This window comes from Macaca fascicularis, chromosome 11 (assembly GCF_037993035.2).
Source record: "Macaca fascicularis isolate 582-1 chromosome 11, T2T-MFA8v1.1".
NCBI classification, from domain to species: domain Eukaryota; kingdom Metazoa; phylum Chordata; class Mammalia; order Primates; family Cercopithecidae; genus Macaca; species Macaca fascicularis.
The window spans coordinates 24060237-24086392 of NC_088385.1; the positions used below are offsets into that span (position 1 = coordinate 24060237).

A 26156-nucleotide genomic window follows, 5' to 3' on the forward strand; every position below is an offset into this window, starting at 1 on the left:
CCACATAGGCAATCCAACATTCAGGAGAAAGTTTGAAGCCACAAACATACATTTTAGACTGAGCAACATTCAGATGGTATTTAAATCCATGGAATTAATGAGATCTTCTAGGGACTGAGTACAGACAGAAACAAGGTCCTAGGACCAAGGACTCTAAGTTTAGAAATCAATAGTAGAAGGAGAAACCAATGAAGAAAACTACAAAGGAGATCCTATGGGAAAAACTAAGAAGGGGGAGTGTCCCCAAAGCCTAATTAACCATGTATCAAGAAGGAAGTAGTAGTAATTGCTTCAAGGGTTGCTGAGAGCTCATAGGAGTTAGGGACTAGAAAGTGACCATTGGGTGTCATTATGTGCTGGTTACTTAACCTAAACAAAAGTAATTCATGAAGATGAGAGGTGGGAATAAAAGACTGTTTAGTAAGGAATCAACAGAAAATGCAAGACGGGGAAGTACAGCCAGCCAGTATGGAAAATCCTTTTCAGGAAAAGTGTTATAAAAAGAAACAGAGAAATGGCGTGGTAGCTGGCAGGGTGTGGCATCAAAAGTTCTGTTTATGCCTAACTCTAGATATAATAGCATGCTTTCATACTGATTAGAATTGTCAGGTAGAGGAAAAGACAGTTGTTAACCCAGGAGAGAAGTGGAATGAGCAAAGAGGAAGATGAAGAGAGATATCAACAAAGACAGACAGTTTTGCCCTGTAGTAGAAGGGAAGGTTGTCTGTGTGGGTAAAAGGCAAGTAAATGTGTAGCGGTAGTGGTGCAAGAGTATTGAAATTCTTTTCTAATTGCTTGTATTTTCTCTATTAAATAAAAAGCAAGATAATCAGCTGTGAGTAAGGTGGAAGAAAAGAAAGAGGTGAGATGAGATCAGGACATGTGAACTAGCAATCCTGAAGACTGGAAGAATATAGTGACTGGGAAAATGTACCAGTAAACTCTTGCTGAATTGCCCTGGAGACCCCTTGAATGTTCATGCTTATGAAATTAAAGTGAGTCCTGTCAGCATGCATGAATTATTTCTTCCAGCAATGCAGCTCTTTGTATATAGGTACAGAAGAAGCAAAGGGTTAGATGAAAGCATTTTTGTTTGTTTAGTACAATAAAGGATGAAACGGGAAAAAAAGTACAGAATATATTCAGAAGAGTGATTATAATAAGAGATCACGGTGAGAAAGGAAGTGAAGAGGTCAAACTACACATAGCCTGTGAAAAGTTAGAGGAAGAGAAGGGCCTGAAGAGCTATACGGGGCTGAAGATTGTTGCAGCAGGTGTATTAAAGGGAGTAAATTTTAAAGTTAGGAGGTGGTTATGATGACAGTGATGCTCAAAATGGAGAATTTTAAGTGTGTTCTGATGGGCTGACTATGGGTTGAAGAGGTAAGATTTCCAGAGAAGAGGTCAAGGCACTGGAAGGCCAGAATGTTGGGAGAATGATCTAGGTGGATATTGAGACAATTAGAAAAAGTGGCAGAAATTTTGACAAAAATGACAGAGACCTTCTAATGAAAATCATCAAAGAATGATGGAATGATGGTGTGCCTGCCCATAGCTATGTTCAACCGCGAGATTAGAGTATGGTATATGAGGGTGGTGCATCTCTTCCTGGAATCTAGAAGTCTTTCAGAAGAGGGACTCAGGTATGGAAGTGGTAAAAAAAAGATCAAGAAGGACAACTACATTTCAAGCCCATTAATACACAGGATATGGGAAGAAAATGGCCCTCACTTGAGATGGATGCATGGAAAGAGAGTCATTGGGAGATAGGCTTTGTTTCAACAGAAATGTGAAAAGATTGCAAAGAATATAAATGTGAACATTTTGCTGGTAACAGACATGAGTTTTCTTAAGCAAAATGGAAGGCTTTAAGTGACATGAAAGGAGTGGAAGAGTGAGTGGAATTAAGAGATATACTAAACCATATGGGGTGAGAGCCTTGGTACCCACAGATGTCTCAAAATCTTGGGATCTTGTTGTTCACAGAGATGTAGGCATCATGTAAGCTTATGACTAACAAAATGTTAATCTTAAATAGCCCTAAAGAGGGCAGTGTTTTAAAACTTTTTAAAAATTTACAGTTCATTGATCTGGCTCAGCTACGAAATGACTTAGAACTTTTTTTCAATCTTTTGCAAACAGTAAGACAAGCATTCCCTATCTATACTGCCTATTGATAGGTTTTTATTAGATCTGACTGGAAATCATCTCAAGAAACAACAGATCCTGATGGGTTATTGTCATTAATGAGAACAACAGAGTATCAATTTAAATTACATTGGTTGTATTAATAATATATTCTTCAATAATTAAATGAAATAGCACATTTAGCTTCACAGGGTGCTTTAGTGATGAATTCATCCCGTGAGAGGTCTATCAAAATACAGAGCTGCTCAATATCACATGTAAAGCAGGAGTCACATTACAATTATAAACAGCTTACATGATAACAACGCATGGGTGTGTGAATGTGAGTGAGCATGTGAGTATGAGCATGCAGGGAATAGTGTGAGTGTACATGCATGTGAATGTAGAAGTGAGTGTGTATGTGATTGTTATTGTATATGTATGTTACTATATCACATGCGTCTATCATTTCCACTGAATTGTTGAAGATTTTTAAGTTGCTTATCAGCTTAAGGAGAAGTGCTGAGACGATCGGATTTTCTTTTCTTTTTTTTTTTTTTTTGAGACAGAGTCTCACTCTGCCGCCCAGGCTGAAGTGCAGTGGCCGGATCTCAGCTCACTGCAAGCTCGGCCTCCCGGGTTTACGTCATTCTCCTGCCTCAGCCTTCCGAGTAGCTGGGACTACAGGCGCCCGCCACCTCGCCCGGCTAGTTTTTTGTATTTTTTTTTTTTTTAGTAGAGACGGGGTTTCACCGTGTTAGCCAGGATGGTCTCGATCTCCTGACCTCGTGATCCGCCCTTCTCGGCCTCCCAAAGTGCTGGGATTACAGGCTTGAGCTACTGCGCCCGGCCGACGATGGGGTTTTCCAAATATACAAACATGTCATCTGCAAACAGAGACAATTTGACTTCCTTTTTTCCTTTATTTCTTCCTCTTGCCTGATTGTCCTGGCCAGAACTTCCAACACTATGTTGAATAGGAGTGGTGAGAGCGGGCATCCCTGTCGTGTGCCACTTTTCAAAGGAAATGCTTCCAGTTTTTGCCCATTCAGTATGATGTTGGTTGTGGGTTTGTCATAAATAGCTCTCATTATTTTGAGATATGTTCCATCATTACCTAGTTTATTGAGAGTTTTTAGCATAAAGGGCTGTTGAATTTTTTCAAAGGCCTTTTCTGCATCTGTTGAGATAATCATGTGGGTTTTGTCATTGGATCTTTTTATGTGATGGATTTTGTTTATTGATTTGCGTATGTTAAATCAGCCTTACATCCCAGGGATGAAGCCAACTTGATTGTGGTGGATAAGCTTTTTGTTGTCCTGCTGGATTCGGTTTGCCAGTATTTTATTGAGGATTTTCGCATTGATGTTCATCAGGGATATTGGCCTAAAATTCTCTTTTTTTGTTGTGTCTCTGCCAGGCCTTGGTATGAGGATGATGCTGGCCTCATAAAATTAGTTAGGGAGGATTCCCTCTTTTTCTACTGATTGGAATAGTTTCAGAAGGAATGGTACCAGTTCCTCTTTGTATCTCTGGTAGAATTCGGCTGTGAATCCGTCTGGTCCCGTACTTTTTTTGTTTGGTAGGCTATTAATTATTGCCTCCATTTCAGAGCCTGTTATTTGTCTATTCAGAGATTCAACTTCTTCCTAGTTTAGTCTTGAGAGAGTATATGTGTCCAGGAATTTATCTATTCTAGATTTTCTGGTTTATTTGTGTAGAGGTGTTTATATTCTCTGATGGTGGTTTGTCTTTCTGTGCGATTGGTGGCGATACCCCTTTTATCATTTTTTATTGCATCTATTTGATTCTTCTCTACTAGTTGGAAGAGTTTAAATACCTTGAATAATCTGTTGTATTTGTATTTCTAAAGAAAAAAGAATCTTTTGCTTAATTTAATAACAATAACAATTTAATAAGCAATATAATACAAGTCATTCCCAGAAACAAAATTTATTTTTAACATGAGCATAAAATGATATGTTAATTCTGAGAAATTATTAATACAACCTTTAAAATATAGGAGCCTGGAGTGAATTCCTAGAATTAGCTAAATATTCTGTTTTCTGTTTACCTAGTACAACAACCTAATTGGATAGTTAATCACCATTGGACTCATAAAAAAATACTAACTCTTTAAAAAGAGATTTTAACAACAGAAAATGGATAGACTTGTTACAATTGCTGTAGGTTCTAATCCAGGTAGGAACTATCGAGATTCTCTAATATCAGCATGTCTAAATCCAGGCAAGAACCACTGAGATTCTGTGGTATCAACATTTCTTTTACATACAAAATGTTTACAAATTTCAGGTAAAAATGTTTTGATGGTCATGATAAATATATATTTTATGTTCTGTGTTTTCTACACACTTGTGTTCTGAGCCCTTAGTATTTCATCCTAAGATCTAGAAGACAGGTGTGGAATAGTTATCTAGAAGACTAGGGGGAATATAGAGAAGAGTTATCAGTTATCACTATACACATATATTCTCCAGTGGTACAGCAGGGTGGGGGAAATTATTTCCAGTGGGGTAACTGAGAAAGTATCACAATGATATTATTTGTACTAAGCATCTCTTATGACCTAGAGATGAGGGATGACATTCCAGCTTGAGAAAAATCATACAGGAGGGCCGAGAGCTTTTTTCTTGGACCATTGGTTCCATAAGTGTACAGGTACTTATGGGTGAATTAAGAAATTGACTAAAAACAAGGTCTGGGGTTGGCTTGTGAAGACACTCAAACAGGAAGTTTTTTTTAAGGCTGAATAATATTTTATTGTGTGTATGTGTGTGTGTGTGTTGTCTCTCTATATATATACACACCATATATATTAAAACATATATATATATACACAGACACATATATATATAATGTTTTCTTTATTCATTCATCAATGGCCATTTGGGTTTCTTCTACATCTTGCCTATTGGAAATAATGCTGCAATGAACAAGAATGTGCAAATAAATATCTCTTCAAGATCTCATTTTGAATTATTTTGAATATAACTCAGAAGAAGGATTAATGGTGCATATAATAATTCTATTTTTTACATTTTGTTGTTTTGGGATTTTTAAGTTTTTTATAGTCCCATTTGTGTATTTTTTATTTCACTGCCTGTGTTTTTGGTATCATATTTTAAAAATTATTGCCAAATTTAATGCCCTAAAACTTTCTCCTTCATTTTCTTCTGAAGTTTAAGGTCTTACAGTTAGGAATTTAATACATTTTGAGTTAATTTTTGACTATAAGGTAAGGTAAGGGCCTAACTTCATTGCTTTGCATGTGGGTATTCCATTTTCCTAACACCATTTGTTGAAGAGACTCTCCTTTCCCTATTGTGTAATCTTGGCACCCTTGTTGAAAACCATTTGTCTGTATATTCAAAAGTTTATATCTGAGCTCTCTATTCTGTTTCATTGGTTTTACATGCCATTACAACAACATCTTAATTAGAGTTGCTTTGCAGTATGTTTTGAAATCAAGAATATGAAACATCCAATTGTGTTCTTCTTCAAGATTTTTTTTTTTTTTTTAGCCATTCAGGGTGTATTAGGATTTTATATAAATTTTAAATGGGGTTTTCCTATCTTTATATAAAATGTCATTGAAATGTTCATAGAAATTGTGTTAAATCTACACATGGCTTTTGATATCTTGGATGTTTTCTTAACAATATTAAGTCTTTCAATCCATGAACACAGAAAGTTTTCCCATTTACTAATGTTTTATTTCTTTTATTAGTGTTTTAAACTTTCAATATTTATGGGTACATAGTAGGTATATATATATTTATGCAGTACGTGACATATTTTGATCCATTCGTTATTCTTCCTGTTCTCACTCCTCCCACCCCCAACCCTCCAACAGGCCCCAGTGTGTGTTGTTTCTCCCCATGTGTCCATGTGCTCTCATCATTCAGCTCCCATTATAAGTGAGGACACATAGTATTGGTTTTCTGTTCCTGCAGTAGTTTGCTGAGGATAATGGGTTGCAACTCCACCCATGTCCCTGCAAAGTATATTATATCATTCCTTTTTGTGGCTGCATAGTATTCCATAGTGTATATGTACCACATTTACTTTATCCAGTCTATCACTGATGGGCATTTAGGTTGGTTCCATGTCTTTGTTATTACAAATAGTGCTGCAGTGAACATACATATCCATGTATTTTGTAATATAATGATTTATATTTCTCTGGGTATTTTCCCAATAATGGGATTGCTGGGTCAAATGGTATTTCTGCCTCTAAGTCTTTGAGGAATCACCACCACACTGTCTTCCACAATGGTTGAACTAATTTACACTTCCACCAACAGTGTGAAAGTGTCCCCTGTTCTGCACAACCTCACCAGCATTTGTTAGTTTTTGACTTTTTGATAATAGTTATTCTGATGGGTGTGAGATGGTATCTCATTGTGGTTTTGATTTGCATTTCTCTAATGATCAGTGATATTGGACTTTTTTCATATCCTTTGTTGGCTGCATATATATATATGCTTTTAAAAAGTGTCTGGTCATGTCTTTTGCTCACTTTTTAATGGTTTCATTTTTCTTGTAAATATAAGTTCCTTATAGATGCTGGATATTAGAACATTGTCAGATGGATAGATTGCAAAGATTTTCTCCCATTCTGCAGGTTGTCTATTTACTCCGTTGATAGTTTATTTTGCTGTGCAGAAGCTCTTTAGTTTAATCAGATCCCATTTGTCAATTTTTGCTTTTGTTGCAATCGCTTTTGGCATCTTGATTATGAAATCTTTCCCTGTGCCTATGTCTTGAATGGTATTACCCAGGTTTTCTTTGAGGGTTGTTATAGTTTTGGGTTTTACATTTAAATGTTTAATCCATCTTGACTTAATGTTTGTATAAGGTGTAAGAAAAGGTCCAGTTTCAATTTTCTGCATATATGGAGAGCCAGTTCTCCCAGCACCATTTATTAAATAGGAAAGCCTTTCCCCGTTGCTTGTTTTTGTCAGATTTGTCAAATATCAGATGGGTGTAGGTGTGCAGTCTTATTTCTGGGTTCTCTATTCTGTTCCATTGTTCTGTGTCTATTTTTTTACCAGCATTATTCTGCTTTGGTTACTGTAGCCTTGTAGTATAATTTCAAGTTGGGAAATGTGATGCCTCTAGCTTTGTTCTTTTTGCTTAGGATTGCCTTGGCTATTTGGGCTCCTTTTGGTTCCATATGAATTTTACAATATTTTTTTTCTAATTATGTAAAGAGTGTCAACGGCAATTTAATGTGAATAGCATTGAATCTATAAATTGCTTTGGGCAGTATGGCAGTTTTAACAATATTGATTCTTTCTATCTATGAGCATGGAATAGCTTTCCATTTGTTTGTGTCCTCTCTGATTTCTTTGAGCAGTGGTTGGTAGTTCTCCTTGAAGAAGTCCTTCACTTCCCTTGTTAGCTGTATTCTTAGGTATTTTATTGTTTTTTGTGGCAATTGTGAATGGGAATTCATTCATGATTTGACGCTCAGCTTGCCTGACGTTGGTATATAGGAATGCCAGTCATTTTTGCACATTGATTTTGTATCCTGAGCCTTTGCTGAAGTTTCTTATCAGTTTAAGAAGCTTTTTGGCTGAGACAATGGGGTTTTCTAGATAAAGAACCATGTCATCTGCAAGAAAGGATTATTTGACTTCCTTTCTTCCTATTTGAATACACTTTATTTCTTTCTCTTGCTTGATTGCCCTGGCCAGAACTTCTAACACCATGTTCAATAGGCGTAGTGTGAGAGGGCATCCTTGTCTTGTGCTGGCTTTCAAGGAGAATGCTTCCAGCTTTTTTCCATTCAATATGATATTGGCTGTATGTTTGTCACAGATGGTTCTTATTATTTTGAGGTATGTTCCTTCAACACTTTCAATTCTTTATTGAGAGTTCTTAACATGAAGAGATGTTGAATTTTATCAAAGGCCTTTTCTGCATCTATTGAGATAATCATGTGGTTTTTGTCTTTAGTTCTGTTTATATGATGAATCGCCTTTGTTGATTTGCATATGTTGAACCAATCTTGCATCCCATGGATGAAGCCAACTTGATTGTGGTTGATACACTTTTTGATGTGCTGCTGGATTCAGTCTGCAAGTATTTTGTTGAAGATTTTTGCATTCTTATGGTTTTCTACATAAAAGATAGTATCGTCTGTGAGCAGAGATAATTTTACTTCTTACTTTTTGACTTAGATGCCCTTTATTTCTTTTTCTTAATTGCTCTGGCTAAAACTTTCAGCACTATGTTGAGTAAATGTGATAAAACCGGGCATTCTTGCCATGTTCCTGATCTTAGAGAAAAGGATTTCAGTCTTTCATCATGGAGTATGACGATTGCTATGGGCTTTTCATATATGGCTTTTATTATATTATGTTGAGGTAGTTTCCATTTTCTCTAGTGTGTGGAATGTCTTTATCATGAAAGTATGTTGAATTTTTTCAAATATTTTCTTCTGCATCAATTAAAATGTTCATGTGTTTTTTTTTTCCCCTTCATTCTGTTAATGTGGTGTGTTTTTTTCATCATTTTTCATATGTTGAACCATCTTTGCATTCCAGGAATAAATTTCACTTGGTTATGGTTTGTAATCATTTTAATGTTAAATAAGGATAAATCATGTTCACTAGTATTTAGTTGAGGATTTTTGCCTCAGTGTTTATCAAGGTCATTGGTCTTTAGTTTTCTTTGCTTGTAGTGTTTTAGTCTGGATTTGGTAGCAGAGTGAGGCTGGTTTCATAGAATGAGGTAGGAAGAACTCTCTCCAGATTTTTTTGAAAAGTTTTGGAAGGATCAATGTTAGTTCTTTAAATCTTTGGTAAAATTCACCAGTGATGCCATCAGGTTCAGGGTTTTTCTTCATTTAAAAATTGTTGATTACCGATTTAATATCCTTACTATTTATAGGTTGATTCACATTTTCTATTTCCTCATAAATTGGCCTTCATAAGTTTTGTTTTTCTAGGAATTTGTTCATCTAGAATATCTAATTTGTTGCTGTGCAACTGTTCATAGTACTCTCTAATAATCTTTCTTATTTCTGTAGAGTTAATATTAATAGTAATGTCTCCACCTTCATTTCTGATTTTAGCAATCTGAGTCTGCTCTGTTTTTCTTTGTCCATCTAGCTAAAGCATTATTTTTCTTGATATCCTCAAAGAATCAACTTTTGCTTTCATTTATTTTCTCTATTGTGTTTCCATTCTCTATTCATTTATTGCTGCTCTAATTCTTATTATTTTCTTTTTTCTTCTAGCCTGGGTTTAGTTTCTTTCTTTTTCTTATTTCTTACATTGTAAAGTTAGATTGTTCATTTAAAATGTTTTTGATGTAAAAATTTATAACTATAAATTTTCCCCTTAGCACTGCTTTCACAGCATTTCATACATTTTTCTGTTTTTGTTTTCATTTTCCTCTAAGTATTTTCTAACTTTTGTTAAAAAATTTTAGCTGATCTATTTGTTGTGTAAGAGTATGTTGCTTAATTTCTACAAATTTATACATTTTCCAACCTTTCCTCTGTTATTGATTTCTAACTTCATCTTGTTTTCATTGGAGAAGACACTTTGTATGATGTCAATCTTTTTAAATCTGTGGAGACTTAATTTGTGGTATAACATATGTTCTGTCCTGGAAGATGTCTCATGTGCACTTAAGAAGAATATATATGTTGTTATTATATAGAGTATCTGTATATATGTTAGATATAAGTTGGTTTGTTGCATTGTTTAAGTTCTCTACTTTCTTATATACCTTCTGTTGGTCATTCTATCCATTATTGAGAGTAGGATATTGAAGTCTCCAACTATTATTGTAAAATAGTCTATTTCTCCATTCAAGTCTATCCAAAGGTTTTGTTTCATATGTATTGATGATCTATTAGGTGTGTAACAGTTTATAATTGTTATATCACCTTGCTGTATTGAGCCTTTTATTAATATGAAATGTCTTCATCTTTTTTAACCTTTTTTTTTTTGAGATGGACTCTCTTTCTGTTGCTCAGGTTGGAGTGCAGTGGTGCGATCTCAGCTCAATGCAAGCTCTGCCTCCCATGTTCACGCCATTCTCCTGCCTCAGCCTCCCGAGTAGCTGGGACTACAGGTGCCCACCACCACACTCAGCTAATTTTTTGTATTTTTACTAGAGACGGGCATTCACCATGTTAGCCAGGATGGTCTTGATCTCCTGACCTCATGATCCACCTGTCTCGGGCTCCCAAAGTGTTTTTTAACCTTTTTTGAAATTAAAAGTCTATTTTTTCTCATATTAATATAGCCATTCTTGTTCTTTTTTGGTTATTGTTTACCTGTAACTCACCTTCAGTCTATTTGTGTCTTTGCATCTTAAGTGAATTTTTTGTAGACAACATGGAGTTTGTTCATTTTTTTTAAATCCATTCTGCCAATCTCTGTCTTTTCATTGGAGAGTTCAATCGATTTAAATTTAAAGTAATTACTGATAAGGAAAGACTTACTTCTGTCATCTTCTTATTTGTTTTATATTGTTTTCTATGTTGCTCTTTTTGTCCCCCCTTTTCTGAATTACTGTCTTCTTTTGTGTTTAGTTAATTTTTTAGTATTGAAATATTTATATTTCTTTCTCATTTCTTTTTGTGTATATTGTATAGTTTGTTTGGTGTGATTACATCCTTATTCATTGTGTACACTGTGTGCCCAAAACATAAACTAACGATTTTTTTTTTTTTTTTTTAAGACAAGGTCTGGGTCTATCACCCAGGCTGGAGTGCAGTGGTGCAATCTCAGTTCACTGAAATCTCTGCCTCCTGGACTCAAGCCATGCTCCCTCCTCAGCCTTCTGAGTAGCTGAGACCATAGGTGTGCACTCACATGCCCAGTTAATTTCTGTATTTTTTGTAGAGATGGAGTTTTGCCATGTTTCCCAGGCTGGTCTCAAACTCATGAGCTCAAGTGATCTGCCCACCTCAGCCTCCCAAAGTGCTTGGATTACAGGTGTGAGCCATCCCATCTGGCCACTAATTATTTTGAATACATTAATCTTTTAAATTTCATATAAAACAAAATGTGGAGTTACAAACCAAAATGTCAATATAATTTTTGTATAATATTAGTCTCTTAAAAAATGTAGAAAGTTAAAGTGGAGTTATAAATCATTGTTATAATAATGCTAGCTTTTATGATTGCCCATATATTTACCTTTATTGAGATCTTTATTCCTTCACACAGCTTCACCTTACTGTCCAGCGTCTTTTTATTTCACCTTGCAAGACTCCTGTGAGCATTTCCTTCAGGGAAGGTCTAGTGTTAATGAACTTGCTCAGCTTTTGTTTATCCAGGAATGTCTTAATTTCTCCTTTACTTTTGAAGGATGATTTTGCCAGAAGTAGAATTATTAGTTCACAGGTTGATTTTTTTTCTCTCTTTCAGCATTTTGAATATACTGGCCCACTGCCTTCTTGCCTCCAAAGTTTCTGGTGAGAAATCTGTTCCTTTCATTGAGAATCCCTGATACGTGATGAGTCACTTCTCTCTTGCTGCTCTTAAAATTTTCTCTTTGTCTTTGTCTTTCAAAAGACAAAGTGTGGATCTCTTTTAGTTCATTTTACTTGGAGTTTGTTGAGCTTGGATGTTTATATTCATATTATTAATCAGATTCAGGGAGTTTTCAGCTACTGCTTATTCGAATATTCTCTCTTCCTGTTCCTCTCACTCTTCTTCTTGGACTTCCACAGTGTGCATGTTGGTCTGCTGAATGGTGTCCCACAAGTCCATTAGGATCTCTCTACTTTTTCTCAATCTTCTACTCTTCTGTCGCTCAGACTCAGTAATTTCCATTGTCCTGTCTTTAAGTGTACTGATTCTTCTGCCTGCTTGAACCTGCCTTTGAATCCCTCTAGTAAAATTTTCATTCCAGATGTTGTATTTTCAGCTTCAGAAATGTTTCAAGTATTCTATTTCTTTGTTGATATTTCCATTTTGTTTGCACATCATTTTCTTGACTTTCTCCACATCTTTCCTTAGCATATTTAAAAGAGTTGTTTTAAAGTCTTTGTCTGGTAGATGTACCATCAGTCTTTTCTAGGAACAACTCCTGTTGATTTATTTTATTCCTTTGAATAGGCCATGCTTTTCTGTTTCTTTATATGCCTTGTGCCTTTTTTGTTGGAAGCTGGACATTTGAATCCAAAATATATTCTAACTAGAAATCAGTTATTTCCCTTCCTTAGGGTTTGTTGTTGTTGTTTTTAATACCTATATGCTGCCTGTGTGCCAGGGATCAGCATAAAGTGTAAACTTGACATCTCTGGTCTTTTTTGAACCTGTGTCTTTTCCTGGCCATTTGTAGTCCCTTTCTAATTTTCTCCATGTATACAGTTGCTGTTGAATATCTTAGTCTTTAATGTCAGGCTCCCAGAGGGGGGAAAATAAAAAAATGAAAGGAGGCAAAGTAGTGCTGGCTCTTTAAACCTTCTGGAAATCACTTCAATTGATGAGGGAGGAGATTGCAACAATGAGGGGAGGTCCAAAAACAATGGCTGCCCATTTATGTGTTTGCATCTTTGTAGTTAGAAGCAGCAACCAACATTCTGAGAACAGCTACCTGAAATTTGAAGAACAGGATGATTTTGCCCACCCTGGCCCCCACACACTGCATGCAAGCTGCTCCTGGAACAAGTGCCCAGCTGCCTGCCATGGAACTGGCAGTGGGGGATGGGTAGTTGCTACTCTGCTAAGGGCTGAAGTTCACCAAAATTAACCTCAATTTATGTTTAAACCTTCCCCTGGAAGTTGTAAGCCTTCAATTAGCTCCAGAGTTTCAAAATAGTTACATAAGTCATAATCTACCAATAAATTTGTTGTCTAACTAGGAAGACAGATTTCTGGTGCTCCCTACTCTGCTATCCTCCCAGAATCCTCTGGGACAAATTATTTTTACATAGAAAATTATTTTTGGAAGCTTCGTCTGAGTCTAAGTTACAATGAAAAAGAGAAACAAAAGCTTGCATTTAAAAAATCTTCAAAGTACTTTATACCTCGTTTTATTTTCTCCTCTCCTTTCTTTCTTCCTATATTCTCTCCCTCCTCCCTTCTGTTCTTCCTTCAAAACTAATTTAGTGCTTTTCCAGTTTGGGGGCCTTTTACATTTGGTGAATTAACCATTTAATTCCTCCAATTCTTTCTTCTTGTCAACCTTTGACCATTTTCCTGTTAACTCTTTCATTGGAAGAAGCTGGATGATGAGATTAATTGCTGACTGAGGTTAGGTATTATCATTGGATTCATGTTTCCCATGTTCTCTCCAGCCTTTCTCCCCTTTGCAGGAGGGGAGACAACTGAGATAATTGAAAGTGGAGTATATTTTTGTGACCTCGAGGGAAGAGGAGAAAGGAAGGGACATGGAAGAGAGAAGATATGATTAAGCCAATGTAGACATTGTTAAGAAATTTATTTGCAATTTTTTTTGTTCATTTGTTAAGGAACATCATTCCTTAAATATAAAAGCAATCTTACAGAAATATGCAATAGTGTCTCACACAGAAATGACTCCAAAGCTCTCCTTCAAAGGTTGCCCCTTCTGGATTTCATGACCTCTCTTTTTTTTTTTTTTTTTTTTTTTTGAGACGGAGTCTTGCTCTGCCGCCCAGGCTGGGGTGCAGTGGCCGGATCTCAGCTCACTGCAAGCTCCGCCTCCCAGGTTTACGCCATTCTCCTGCCTCAGCCTCCCGAGTAGCTGGGACTACAGGCGCCCGCCACCTCACCCGGCTACTTTTTTGTATTTTTTAGTAGAGACGGGGTTTCACCGTGTTAGCCAGGATGGTCTCGATCTCCTGATCTCGTGATCCGCCCGTCTCGGCCTCCCAAAGTGCTGGGATTACAGGCTTGAGCCACCGCGCCCGGCCCATGACCTCTCTTAAGGGTAAGAAGACACCACCAAAGAAGCCTCTGACCACAGGATCATTTGATCATTACTAACTACAGGAATATTTGCAACAGTAAGACTATGAAGTTGTGGAGTCTAGGGGGAAAGGGGCAGAAATGTGCAGAGGTGTGGGGAATGGTGACAGTGGAGGCACTGCCCATCTTCCCATGACTCTCTGAAACAGGCACGATGCAGATTGGTTTAGGGGCATGAAGGTGGAGGACATGAGCAGGAGGACATGAGGAGAGGAGGGATGGCAGAATTTTACCTGGAGGCTTTCACACGGAGGGAACTTTTGTGTGGTAGCTCGGGTGTATTAAAATAAAACATCAATTGTATGAGCATAATAGACATTCGAGTTCTTCACCAGCTGGGGATCTGTCACCTTATTTCCTAATGAACTCATGTGTTTTTCCACAGGTTGTTTTCACCTGCTACCATTACAGACTGGTCCAGACCTCCTTATCCTTTTGTTTCCCACAGCCTATTTCAGTGCAAGTCCTCATTTCCATGAGACTCTGGGAGAAGAGCATGCATTCTAGGCAGGGTTGGACACAGTGATGGGATGGAATGTGGTCTGACTGGGAAGTCAAGGGATGGATTCCAGGTTTGAGGATGGATTACAGCTGGACGCATTGATGGCTTAAGGCCAGAAAGTAGAAGGTGCTCTCTGTGTTTTGGTCACAGGGGATGCCTTCTAAAGGAGCCCTCTGCACAGGACTGTGTTAACAAATCATCTGCCCTTGATGCTCAAGTTTCTTCCTCCAACCTAGAAACTTTTGAACATTGGTGTAATTTCTCCATGTTGGGAAGGCTTAGGGGTCGGGAACTTGGCAAAGGACCCAGTTACTCATCCTCTTTTATTCCCCTTGGGATTCTACAGAAAAGCATTCTCTGCTCTCTTCTCCTGGCTAAGGGCTCAGGAGAATTTCCTCAAGGGGGCCTGAAATCTGCACTCTCCAGTTCCTTGGCAGGCAAACAATGGCTTACCCTACTGCCTGCTTACCTCTTTTTCCTTTTCCCCTTGGTAATACATTTGAGGGATCTAAGAATGCCAGAACAGGAATTCTCCGGGCCCAGTAAGTAAGAACCATTCTGTCAATTTCTGCATTTTTTGATGTAGAAATCATACCCTTTTAACATCTACAACCTCTTCCACCAGGAGCTTTCTCTGATAATGACCTTGGTTCAAGCAGCATGAGTGATTTTTAGATGGTGTATGTTCAGTCAATGTATGATTTATGCCAGGAGAAGTGGGATAGTACCCTTTTTGGAAGGGCTGCAAAGTCAAATTACTTACATTCTCAAAATGGGATGCATGAGAGGACCCACAAAGTGGAGGTTCACCTATGAATCAGCCCGTAGGTGATCTAACAGCTCTGGTTACATAACATTCTGGGTTACATAACATTTAAAGCTTTTGGTTACAAAACATTTCAAGCTTTTGTTTAATTACTTAGTCTTTGTTTTGTCTTCCTTATTGTTAGTAGAGACATAAGAGAATTTCCATGGAAAATTCCAACTCGGACTCTACTCAGTGTTGAACTGATTTGTTATTCTTAATATATTTATTCAGCTGCAATCCCTAGTGTCCTTCCAGAGACTGATTAAAAGGCTCTTCTAATATACCAGAAAGACTAAGGGTCTTTACCACTTCATGTGCTGTTACTCAAATTTCTTAAAGTCATCTGAGGAGAAGTTAATGATTTAAGGAGGAGTAGTATTTTTTCAGTGTGGATAAATAATATTTATTTCATAATAATAAATGATTCTGATGGCACTATTTCCACCCACGGAAGTCATTCTGGTTCTGTCTTCATGTCTGTCTACACAATGATCGCCCTTCTGGGAGGAGGAAAATTCCCTTATGTAGAGCTCAACCCCAGCCCTTGAACCTTAAGGGTGTGTGTATTCTGAGGTGTTCAGGCATCTCCCCAATAATGTGGAGATGTAGCAGAAACCCATTTACCTGATATAATGATATCAGACTCCACAAAGCAACATTTCATTGCTTTGAAATAAAAAAATTAATTAAAATAAAACCATAGGTGGATTCACAAAGAAACTGTGTAAGCATTTGTAAATATAGTAATAAATATATTATAATTTTTGAATTATAAGTAATGTATTAAACCACTATTTCTAGTTTCATTAACTTTATACTACCCACAATATTAAGTAAGAAAATTGCTGACTCTCAACTTCTCACTACCTGTTCTCTTGTTTCTCTTCTCCATTATCTGTCTGCTATGCCATTATTTCTACCCTCATGAGACAGTACAAGTGCTCAGAATAAGAACTAAACTCCCAGGCTTCACGTATGCCAACAACAGAGGTCATGAGGGATCCCAAAGCACTCCAACACCCACTTTCTCTGACCTGCTTTCTCCCACTAAGAAGTGTCAAAGGAGAATCCTGTGCTTTCAGAGTAAAATGCCATCTCCTCCATGAGGGGATAAAAGTGAGACCAAGGTACTAAGTCCATAGCCACGTCTCTCTGGGCCTATGATGCTCCATTGAGGGTGTTCAAGTGGTGAATTGTCCACAAAGTAAGACAGCTTTCTCAGATCACCTCAAATCTATCAATAGGGATAATGAATGGGCCTCAGGAGCTTGAGTAAGTTTTGCTTATTCAGTTTTCTTCCATGACAAGAGGTCACCAGGGAGCCCAGTCACCACCTCGCCTAATTTTGACACTCACAGTTTCACCAACACTGTCTGCCTTGAATCCATAAGAACTAACCTCATTATGTGCTCTGCTCCCATTTATGTCAGTCACATAAATAGCCAGAATTCCACACTATCTCTCATTCCCCTTCTTCTAATTTCCATAAGTCTAACTTCCATATACCTCCTATTCGCTTCTTTTTATCTCAGATTCCAGTTCAGAAATGAGCATTCTCTTCATCATCGCACACTCAGCAAAATCTGATTCCCCCAAAACCTTCGCATGCAGTGGCTGTTTACTTTTTCTTACTGCTCTGTGAATATAGGTAAGTCTTTTCTCCTTGTTTTAGGTTCCAGGCCATTCTTCTCACTTCCTCACACCACAAAGGAAGTGGCTCCAAATTTCATGTCATCAGATCTTAACACGATATCTCACTGCTGCAGTCATACCTACATCAAAGTTAAACTCCCCCTTTCCAATGATTTTAGTTCCTCTCTCTTGTTTCAAGGCCAGTCTCAGCTTGAACCTTAGTTATTTTCAATATGCCCTGATTGACGTCTCAAACTTCATGAAACTGAAACTTTTCATCCTTCACCTTAAACCTATTCTATACAGCCTTTCTCTTCTCAGTGGCTTTCTTTTTTCATGTGATGCATCCGATCATTTGGGAAATCATATTAACCTGTAAAGCATCTGTACAAAGTCCTTCAGTTAACTGACCTGCTTTCTGTCCAGCTGCCAACTCACACTCTGAACTGGCAACTCAGTTTCACACTTCCATTCCAGGCTCCTTCGACGTGTATTCTGTATTTCAGCTTCCTCCACTCTGTTGTATCCCTGCAGACACTCTCCGTTTATAGCACACATACATAACCATAATGTATGGACACCCACTTCTCCCACCCTTCCTTACTCCATTATCTTCATCCATTAGGGATTTATGTCATTCTTAAATATTGAGTGTCATTTCAACAGGAAGGAGAATAAGGAGTAGACAAATAGGTGTTTATCTGTTCATTCTACCCTCTTTTACCAGAAGCCTATATTAATCAGTAAGTCTTCTTCTATATCTAAAATCCTTCCATTTTTAATTTTATCCATAATTTACAAAATAATAATATAAGTAGATTTAGCTTTTAATATGCACCTTAGCCTTTCTTAAACTCTGTTTCATAACAGAAGCTATTGTCTAAGATTATTTTTGGAAAATTAGTGTTTGTGTTCTACCTTAGGACACAATGGGTGGTATAAACATTGGTCGAAAGAGTCCTGAGTCTGAGAAAGTGGTTCTTTGACAATATCTGACATTACAAACAGACTTTAAGAGCTGGAGTTTTTATAATATTGTCCTTTCATCCTTTGATTCAGACACTTGCTTTTAAGAAAGACTTTAGTCACCAGATTTGAATTGCTGGAAAAAAAAATCCAACAATCTTTGCCTCATGATTTTTTAATAACCTGCTTAAGTTTGTCAGTATGCTGTACAAATTGATCAAACATATGAGTAACAAAGACGAGAAAAAATTGAAAGCAGGAAGGTATATTTATGACTAATCTATTATATAGGAGTCATGCCTAGAATAAACAGAAGAGTTAAAGAACGATTCCTAAATAGAATAAGATGTAAGCTTCTCTCACATGGAAGTGATAAACTTGAATAAAATACTTAAATCTTCACATAACAGAATGAGAATTTAGGCCTCTGAATAATTCCAATATCAAAGCACAAATTTAATGGAATTAAATAGGTTTTCATAACAGAAAATTTTTAGAACTATTAGTAGAAGGAGATGTAGGAAGAGAACCTTACTTTGATGAATTAAGAGAAATTGCTGTTTCAACATAAAAATAAAGCTGGCTCTAAGAATCTTCTTTAGGGGGCCATTATAGATAACCCTCCTAGGAAAACTCAAGTGTTATTGATATCTTAGAAATATCATTAGTGAACATTTTATTATTTTGAGTTAAGAATTTTTTTTTCAGGTTCTTAAAGACAAGAAAAAGTTATCTATAGTACCTCTGTTGATTTTTAAAATAATTAAGTTGTACAGCACATTCTCCAATTCTGAAAAAAGTAATATAATAGGGCAATTACAATTTAGTTTTCAATTCATCATCATTCAAAACCGTGGACTTTTGGTACATATCTTTGCACTCATTTTTCTTCCCTTTGACTTTTGTCTCTGTCAGCTCGGTTCCTGAAGAGGCATTTTCACCAGGTAGATGATACTTCCTCAAAAGAATTAGGATGATTAAGGCTGGAACAAAGCTTGATCCTCTTAATGCTGCCGGCAATCCAAGGTAGATGTATCTATTTTTTTAAAGTTAAAACATATTAAATATTACATAGACAGTGTGGTTAGTGCAAACTACATTTGTATATCTTTATATTTTATTCTGATAAAAACAGCAGCTGATAGTTTTGCATGCTGATCCTATATAAGCAACTTTACTAAACTCTCTTATTAATTTCAGTATTTGTTAAAATGTTTATGTTGGCCGGGCGCAATGGCTCACGCCTGTAATCCCAGCACTTTGGGAGGCCAAGGCGGGTGGATCACGAGGTCAGGAGATCGAAACCATCCTGGTTAACACGGTGAAACCCCGTCTCTACTAAAAATACAGAAAATTAGCCGGGCGCGGTGGCGGGCGCCTGTAGTCCCAGCTACTCGGGAGGCTGAGGCAGGAGAATGGCTTGAACCCGGGAGGCGGAGCTTGCAGTGAGCCGAGATCGCGCAAGTGCACTCCAGCCTGGGCGACAAGAGACAGACTCCGTCTCAAAAAAAAAAAAAAAAAGTTTTATGTATTTTTAAAAATTTCCCATTGAGAAAATCGAAATTTATTTTCATCGTTTCTAATGTTTTGTTATTGTTGTTATAACTAGCTTTTCATTGAATAGGATCTTCACCTCAAAATTAATACTGATAGTGATAGCAGTGAATAGTATTTAGTAAGAATGCTTCCAAAGAATCATCATGAATTAAAATATATACTCTTGTGAGAGTTTCTTTAGATGACCTTGATCAGATTAAGGAAGTTATTTTCTATTATGAGCTTGCTCAAAGTTTTAATCATGAATGTGCATAATATAGCCAAATAACTTTTCTGCTTGTAGTCGGAAGAGTATCCAAGGTTTTCTACCTTTATTGTATTAATTAGTGTCTATTACACCAATAGATTTTCTGATGTCGACCTATCCTTGCATGCTTAAAATAAACTGTATTTGTAATTTTTACACATTATTAAATTCAATTTATCAATTTTTATGTAGAATTTTTGCATGTATAAGATTAGCCTACAGATTTTTTTCTTGTACTGAACTTGTCCAGTGTGATTATTAAGATTGTACTAGCTTTGTGAAATGAATTACAAAATTTTCCCTTTTTCTGTTTCTGAGAATAACTTGCATAATTTACGAATGAATCATCAGTTCATTGTAGGTTTTATCAGACTCTCCTGAAAAGCATCTGAACTTGGTACCTTTGGCAGATGAGCATTTTTGAAGAATTTACATTTTTAAGTAACTATAAAAATATTCATGTTTCTATAGATTTATAATAAAATCTAGTAATATATAATTGTCTAGAAAAATATCTATTTAATATGTTTCTAAATTGTTATATCTAAAATCCCTATGTATAATATCTGTACTTATATTACCTTTTTCATCCTTAATGATGTTTTATTTGTGCCTCCTCTCTTTCTTTATTTGCCGTTCCACAGTATTGTTATTAGTAATACCTTTGCAACTTTACAAAAACATAGCTCTTTACTTTCTGATTCCCTCTATGGTATATAGTCTATTTATTAATTTCTGCTTCTCATTTTTATATTTCTACTTCTAAAATTTGCTTTTATTATGAAACATTACTAGGATTCAGAAAAAAATGGACACCAGTGATTGGATTTAAGGTCTACTGCAATCCAGTATAACCTCATTTTAACTTAACTAATTCCACTCGTAAATGCTCTATTTGCAAATAAGTTCACATTGTGAAGTTCTGAGTGAACATCAAATTTTGAGGAACACTAAACCCTGTACAAGGTGTTTTGCCTCATTAATTGGATTAAAGCATTGAATCTAGATTTAGTCTTTTGACTTAGAAGTACCTTATTCTTCTTTTGGAAGCTGATACCAGAAACCACTGCCCATTTTGAGACATAGAGCCTGTGAATTCAGCTTTGTTTACTCCTTTATGTTTCTGTTTAATTTCTGAAAAATCAGATGTTTAGGATGATGTTTTCATTGTCTTTTAACCAAGATATGTCTCTTTTGAATTTTAAAAATATATTGTATCATTTATTCTTGTTTGAGATAGGAAATATATCAATATGTAAATTATTGAGGCATTTATCAGGTCGTTCTACATCATTTGTATATATTTTATTGTTCTTTTTCTAAATTCTAAGTTCATTAATTTTCAGCCTTTTACATGTAAATGTGTATATGTATATATTTACATACATATTGTATTTTATACAATGTGTATATAAACATATATACCTATGTGTATATATGTGAATATGTATTTCATATGTATATTTATATATGTAATACATCTATATATGTAAATATACATTATTTATATACATATGTAAATAAACATGTATATATGTACTTATATGTATGTATTAATATACATATTTATATACATATATTTGTACATATGCAAACATACACATACATGTATATATATTTATACATTTAAAGCTCTAAAAATCCCTTTGATTACTGGTTAGTTTGGCTTCATCCCACAAGTTTTCTTATTCAGTGCTTTCATTGACATAGAGTTCTAATTATTTAATTATGTTTATTGTAATTTATTCTTTTAATCATGAGTAATTTAAGATAGCATTTTTTTACTACTTTTCAAACATTTGAGGTTTGGGCATCTTTTATTATAGGCTTTCATCTCCATTGCATTGTGAACAGAAAACAGGATTTATGTGGTATCAATACTTTTTTTTAACTTTTTAGTGGCATAGGTGCTGGTATTTGGGTTAACAATTATCCATGTATTCATGTAGATATAGATACAGATGTATTATAGATTCATATAGATTATATATATTCATTTACATTTATCTGTATATTCGATTACTCTTGTACAATTTGAAGTTGAAATATACTGTATCCTCACTCATTTTCATCTGTGTTTAATATTCATTTGTGGCACAAGTATATTGAAATTTTCCATTCTGTAGAATTCTTCTTATAATTTTATAAATTTTTGTTTTGCATATTTGAGGTTATGTTGATAGATTTACATAGGTTCATAATTTTTCTATATTTTTTTCATGTTTTCCTTTTATTATTAAGTAATATCCCTGTTTAACCCTATTAATTTTTTCCCTTTAACTTATACTTTGTTTAAATCATTAATATAACTACAGAAGTTGATTTAGTATGTGTCTGGTATCTTTTTAAAACCTTATCTTCAATCATTTTATATTTTTGATCTGTCTCTTATAAACAACATATAGTTCAAATTTTGAAAAGTCCAGTATAAAAATTGCTATCTTTTAACAAGCAAGTTTAAACAATTTGCAAAATCACTTAGGCTTGTTTTTTAACTTATTTGTGTGGGGTTTTTTCTTAAGAATTACCACTATTGCGTTTTCTCCCCTTCTATTGGTTGAAATAAATCAAATTAATCATTTTTACCTTTTTTGCAAAATTTAAAGGTAATCAGAAGTTTGTTCTCAAGAACTGTAAAAGAGTCTAAGATTTTACTTCATTTGTAAGTTAACAGGCTAGCCTGCCACAGTTTCAAGGATGCTAACAGAAGATGCAAGACTCGTAGGTCAGGGACAAAGGACTTTTTTTCACTCGCAACACAGCAGTCAGCACAAACTTCATTTTCAGGTTGGTTTTCCTTACCCTCCACATCCCAAAATGGTGAGACAGAGGGAGAACCAGGTAAACGTTGTACACACGGTGGATTTGGGCCGCAGTTAGAAAGTCCTGAATTTAGGAAACCCCAATCTTTTAAATGGGCTTCAAAAAAATCTGCCCAAACTTTGCCCCAGAGGGAGACATTTTCTTATCATCATGAACAACAAACTACCTGCCCTCTGTCCTTGAGAGAGACACTATTTATATCTTCTAATGTCATTTACTGTTCCAACATCCTTGAAAATATAGTACAGAAAAAATGCTGTCAGTGCCCCTGCTAACAAGAAAAGCAGAAATGTAATGTAGGGGTCCGTGGAGAATTGTCTACCAACAATATTTACCCTTATTTCCAGAATATCTTGGCTTCTGGTAGATTTTCTCATGGATACACCATTTCATTGATCAGTCTAATTGGTCTGACTAACAGAGAATGGAGCCAAGTCTGTTTAATGTGTCTCAAGCACCATTTGATTCAGGATACGATCAACAAGAAACCAAGCAGCAGGATGAGGCCAACCCTCAATAGTGATCCTTGGAGTTCCTCAACTGTGGTAGAAATCTACTGCATACATAGCATATAGCTGAGCTTCCCTCAACATCACTCCTGGGGAGCTCTGGGGGAAACAGGAATGGATGCAGAGATGAATCTCCTGCTCTCTGCTCTCCCCATATTTCTTGATATATGTCCTTTTGCTGATCAAGATAAATATCTTAGAATGCTATAAACAATGGTAAATTGTTTTATACTGAATAAAGTAGCTTTATTATTGCCCCCATCAAGAGAAGTTAATTCAAATTTGAACAAAACTCAAATTTCCTAAAGAAAAAGAAGATGAAAATAGAAAGAACAAAGAGTTTTATTCAAAATTAGACTTGTATTTACCAAGGAGAAGGCATTAGGAGACATGAAGAAGATTGTTTCAGCAAAATTTAAAGAGGGAGAAAAGATATGATTTTGGAGACCAGAGACGTGGTGACAGGAAGTGAGGCTTCAGACTCGTGACATGATGAAATCATGCAGGATAAAACAAAGAGCCTTAGGAGATCAATATAAATTGGATAGGCATCCATGGTATATATACAACCATTACCTTCAATATTGTGTTGACTCTAAGAATTTAACAAACAACACTTTGAAAGCCAAGGTTGGGGAAGCCATGTATGCTTATATTTACCAAGCACTTGAGAAATAATGGGAAAATACAATTCTAGTATGCAAATAAGGAAAGGAGATATGACATCAGTATCTCTTCTGGAAATAAACACAAAAGTATTCTTTTCACTTGACAAGAAAAAAAAAAGTTAGGTATGAAAGGTGCTGTGTTATGCACAGTCTATGCTTATAAAACAATTTTAAACCCATTATTATCTTTACCTGAAGGTGGTGGAATCATATATCCTGCATGCCCCTGACTCACCACATTTCAAAGTTCCCCAGTGTAAACATGTGGAATCCATTAAAGCGCCGAAATATATAGGTGCAGGAATGCCAGCTGCAATTAACAGGGAAAGAAAGATCTATCAACAAGAATTAAGATACTTGATTTATTTGGAAATATTTTGATTTTCTTTATTTGTACTGCAAAGTTTATCAAAACATAAATCTAATGGTCTAAATTTTATTTTTAGAAATGAGTTACTCTTACTGAAAAGTTTCTAAATTATTAAAAACTAAGTAATCTTATAAGTAAAAAATTATGCAACATAATTATTAGTAAAGTAGAACATTCAATTAAAGATTCTGAACTTTATACATTTTCTTAAATGTTTTGGGCCTATTATATGCACATTTTATTTGGGCAGAGCATTTTCTTTCATTTTATTTTCAAATCTTCAAAGAATAGTGTAATTAAGGTCAGACAGGGCCTTTTCAAGTAAAAGAGATGCTCTATCTCTTTGTGTGCTGCATTCTCATATTTATAATGTGCTTTTTACATACAGAAGGGACTCTTGCTAGACTGTTTTTCTGAAATAATTATCTTGTTTATCTAGTATTTAATATTGTTCCGATGGGATGTGGAAAAAAAATAACTATTTTTACCAAATACTCTTGTGCAAAATGTATGTAATCCCACACCAAGGGACTTCTCTTCAGATTTCATACACCTGAAAAGTAAATAAGTTTGTAAATAAAAGAAAAACAAAGATTTAAAACTATCATACTATCTTGAAAAGGCCAGTTGTAAGCTAGTCACACATAATGAACATTCAAAATTTTACTTTCATGCTCACTTATTGATTATTCAGGGCTTTATTAGCCAGCTGGTAGCCTACACAGGAGCCCATTTCTGGTTACTGACACTTCACCTATCACTTTTTCTTATTAATACCTATTTTATTAGTCGGGCGTGGTGGCTTACGCCTGTAATCCCCCAGCACTTTGGGAGGCCAAGGCGGACGGATCACCTGAGGTCATGAGTTTGAGAGCAGCCTGATCAACATGGTGAAATCTTGTCTCTACTAAAAATATGAAAAATTAGCTGGGTATGGTGGTGGGTGCCTGTAATCCCAGCTACTTGGGAGGCTGAGGCAGGAGAATCACTTGAATCTGGGAGGCAGAGGTTGCAATGAGCTGAAATTGCGCCACTGCACTCCAGCCTGGGTGACAGAGCTACACTCCATCTCAAAAAAAAAAGAAATTGTTTTTAATAACACAGAAACTAGATACGCTAAAAATCTGCAGTAAGAATAATAATAAATAAATTTTATACAGTTCTTATTAAAATTAGAAAAAAACAAGAATACTCACTATCACAACTATAGTTACATGAATCTTAGAGGTTTTAATTTATGCTACAAGAGAATTTTAGAAGTCTAAGATGTGTAAGGTTTGGAAGGGAAAAGACAAAACTTGTCATATTTGCACATTGAAAAACTTACATAGAAAACCTAACAAAATCAACAAATTATTAGAACAAATAAGAAGGATGCTGGATAAAAAGCAAATTTTTAAAAACAGCAGCACTCCTCTAAACCAGCAATAACCAACTAGAAAATACAAGAGAAAACAATACCACACATATCCATATATACCTATCTTTACTTACGTGCAGCGATGATAGAGATAGAGATAAATATGGACACACACACACAGACCTATCTGTCGAAAATAGTGCAAAATTTATATTTATAAGGGAGGGGTAGAGCAAGGAGCTAAATAGAAAGCTCCATCAATCATCCCTCCTGAAGGAACACCAAATTTAACAACTATCTACATACAAAGAAACACCTTTGTACGAACGAAAAATCAGGTGAGCACTCACAATACCTGGTTTTAACTTCATATCACAGAAAGAGGAACTGAAGAGAGCAGGAAAAATGGTTTTGAATGGCCAACGCCAGCCCTCCCATCCCCCAGCAGTGGCCACATGGCATGGAGAGGGAATCTGTGCACTTGGGAGAGGGAGAGGCAGTGATTCTGAGACTTCATTAAATCCCGTGCTGCCCTGTCACAGTGGAAAGCAAAACCAACCTAAACTCAGCTGATTCTTACCCATGGAGGGAGCATTTAGACTAGCCATTGCCAGAAAGTAATCACCCAGCCCCACAGTTAGA

General features: G+C 35.8%; 1 protein-coding gene across 23 annotated transcripts in view; it reads right to left on the minus strand.

Moving 5' to 3' along the window:
* Positions 1 to 18139: 18139 nt before the first annotated feature.
* The window catches only part of SLCO1A2 (solute carrier organic anion transporter family member 1A2), a 155332-nt gene continuing 147315 nt past the window's right edge, over positions 18140 to 26156 (minus strand). For all 23 annotated transcript variants that reach the window (XM_074006357.1, XM_074006356.1, XM_045364834.3 and 20 more), the window contains 3 exons: positions 24643 to 24707; positions 23977 to 24094; positions 18140 to 19016 (listed from right to left, as the gene is read on the minus strand). In XM_074006357.1, coding sequence (XP_073862458.1) covers positions 18797 to 19016; positions 23977 to 24094; positions 24643 to 24707 — 403 coding nt within the window. In that variant the 3' untranslated portion in view covers positions 18140 to 18796. The remainder of the gene's footprint in view (positions 19017 to 23976; positions 24095 to 24642; positions 24708 to 26156) is intronic.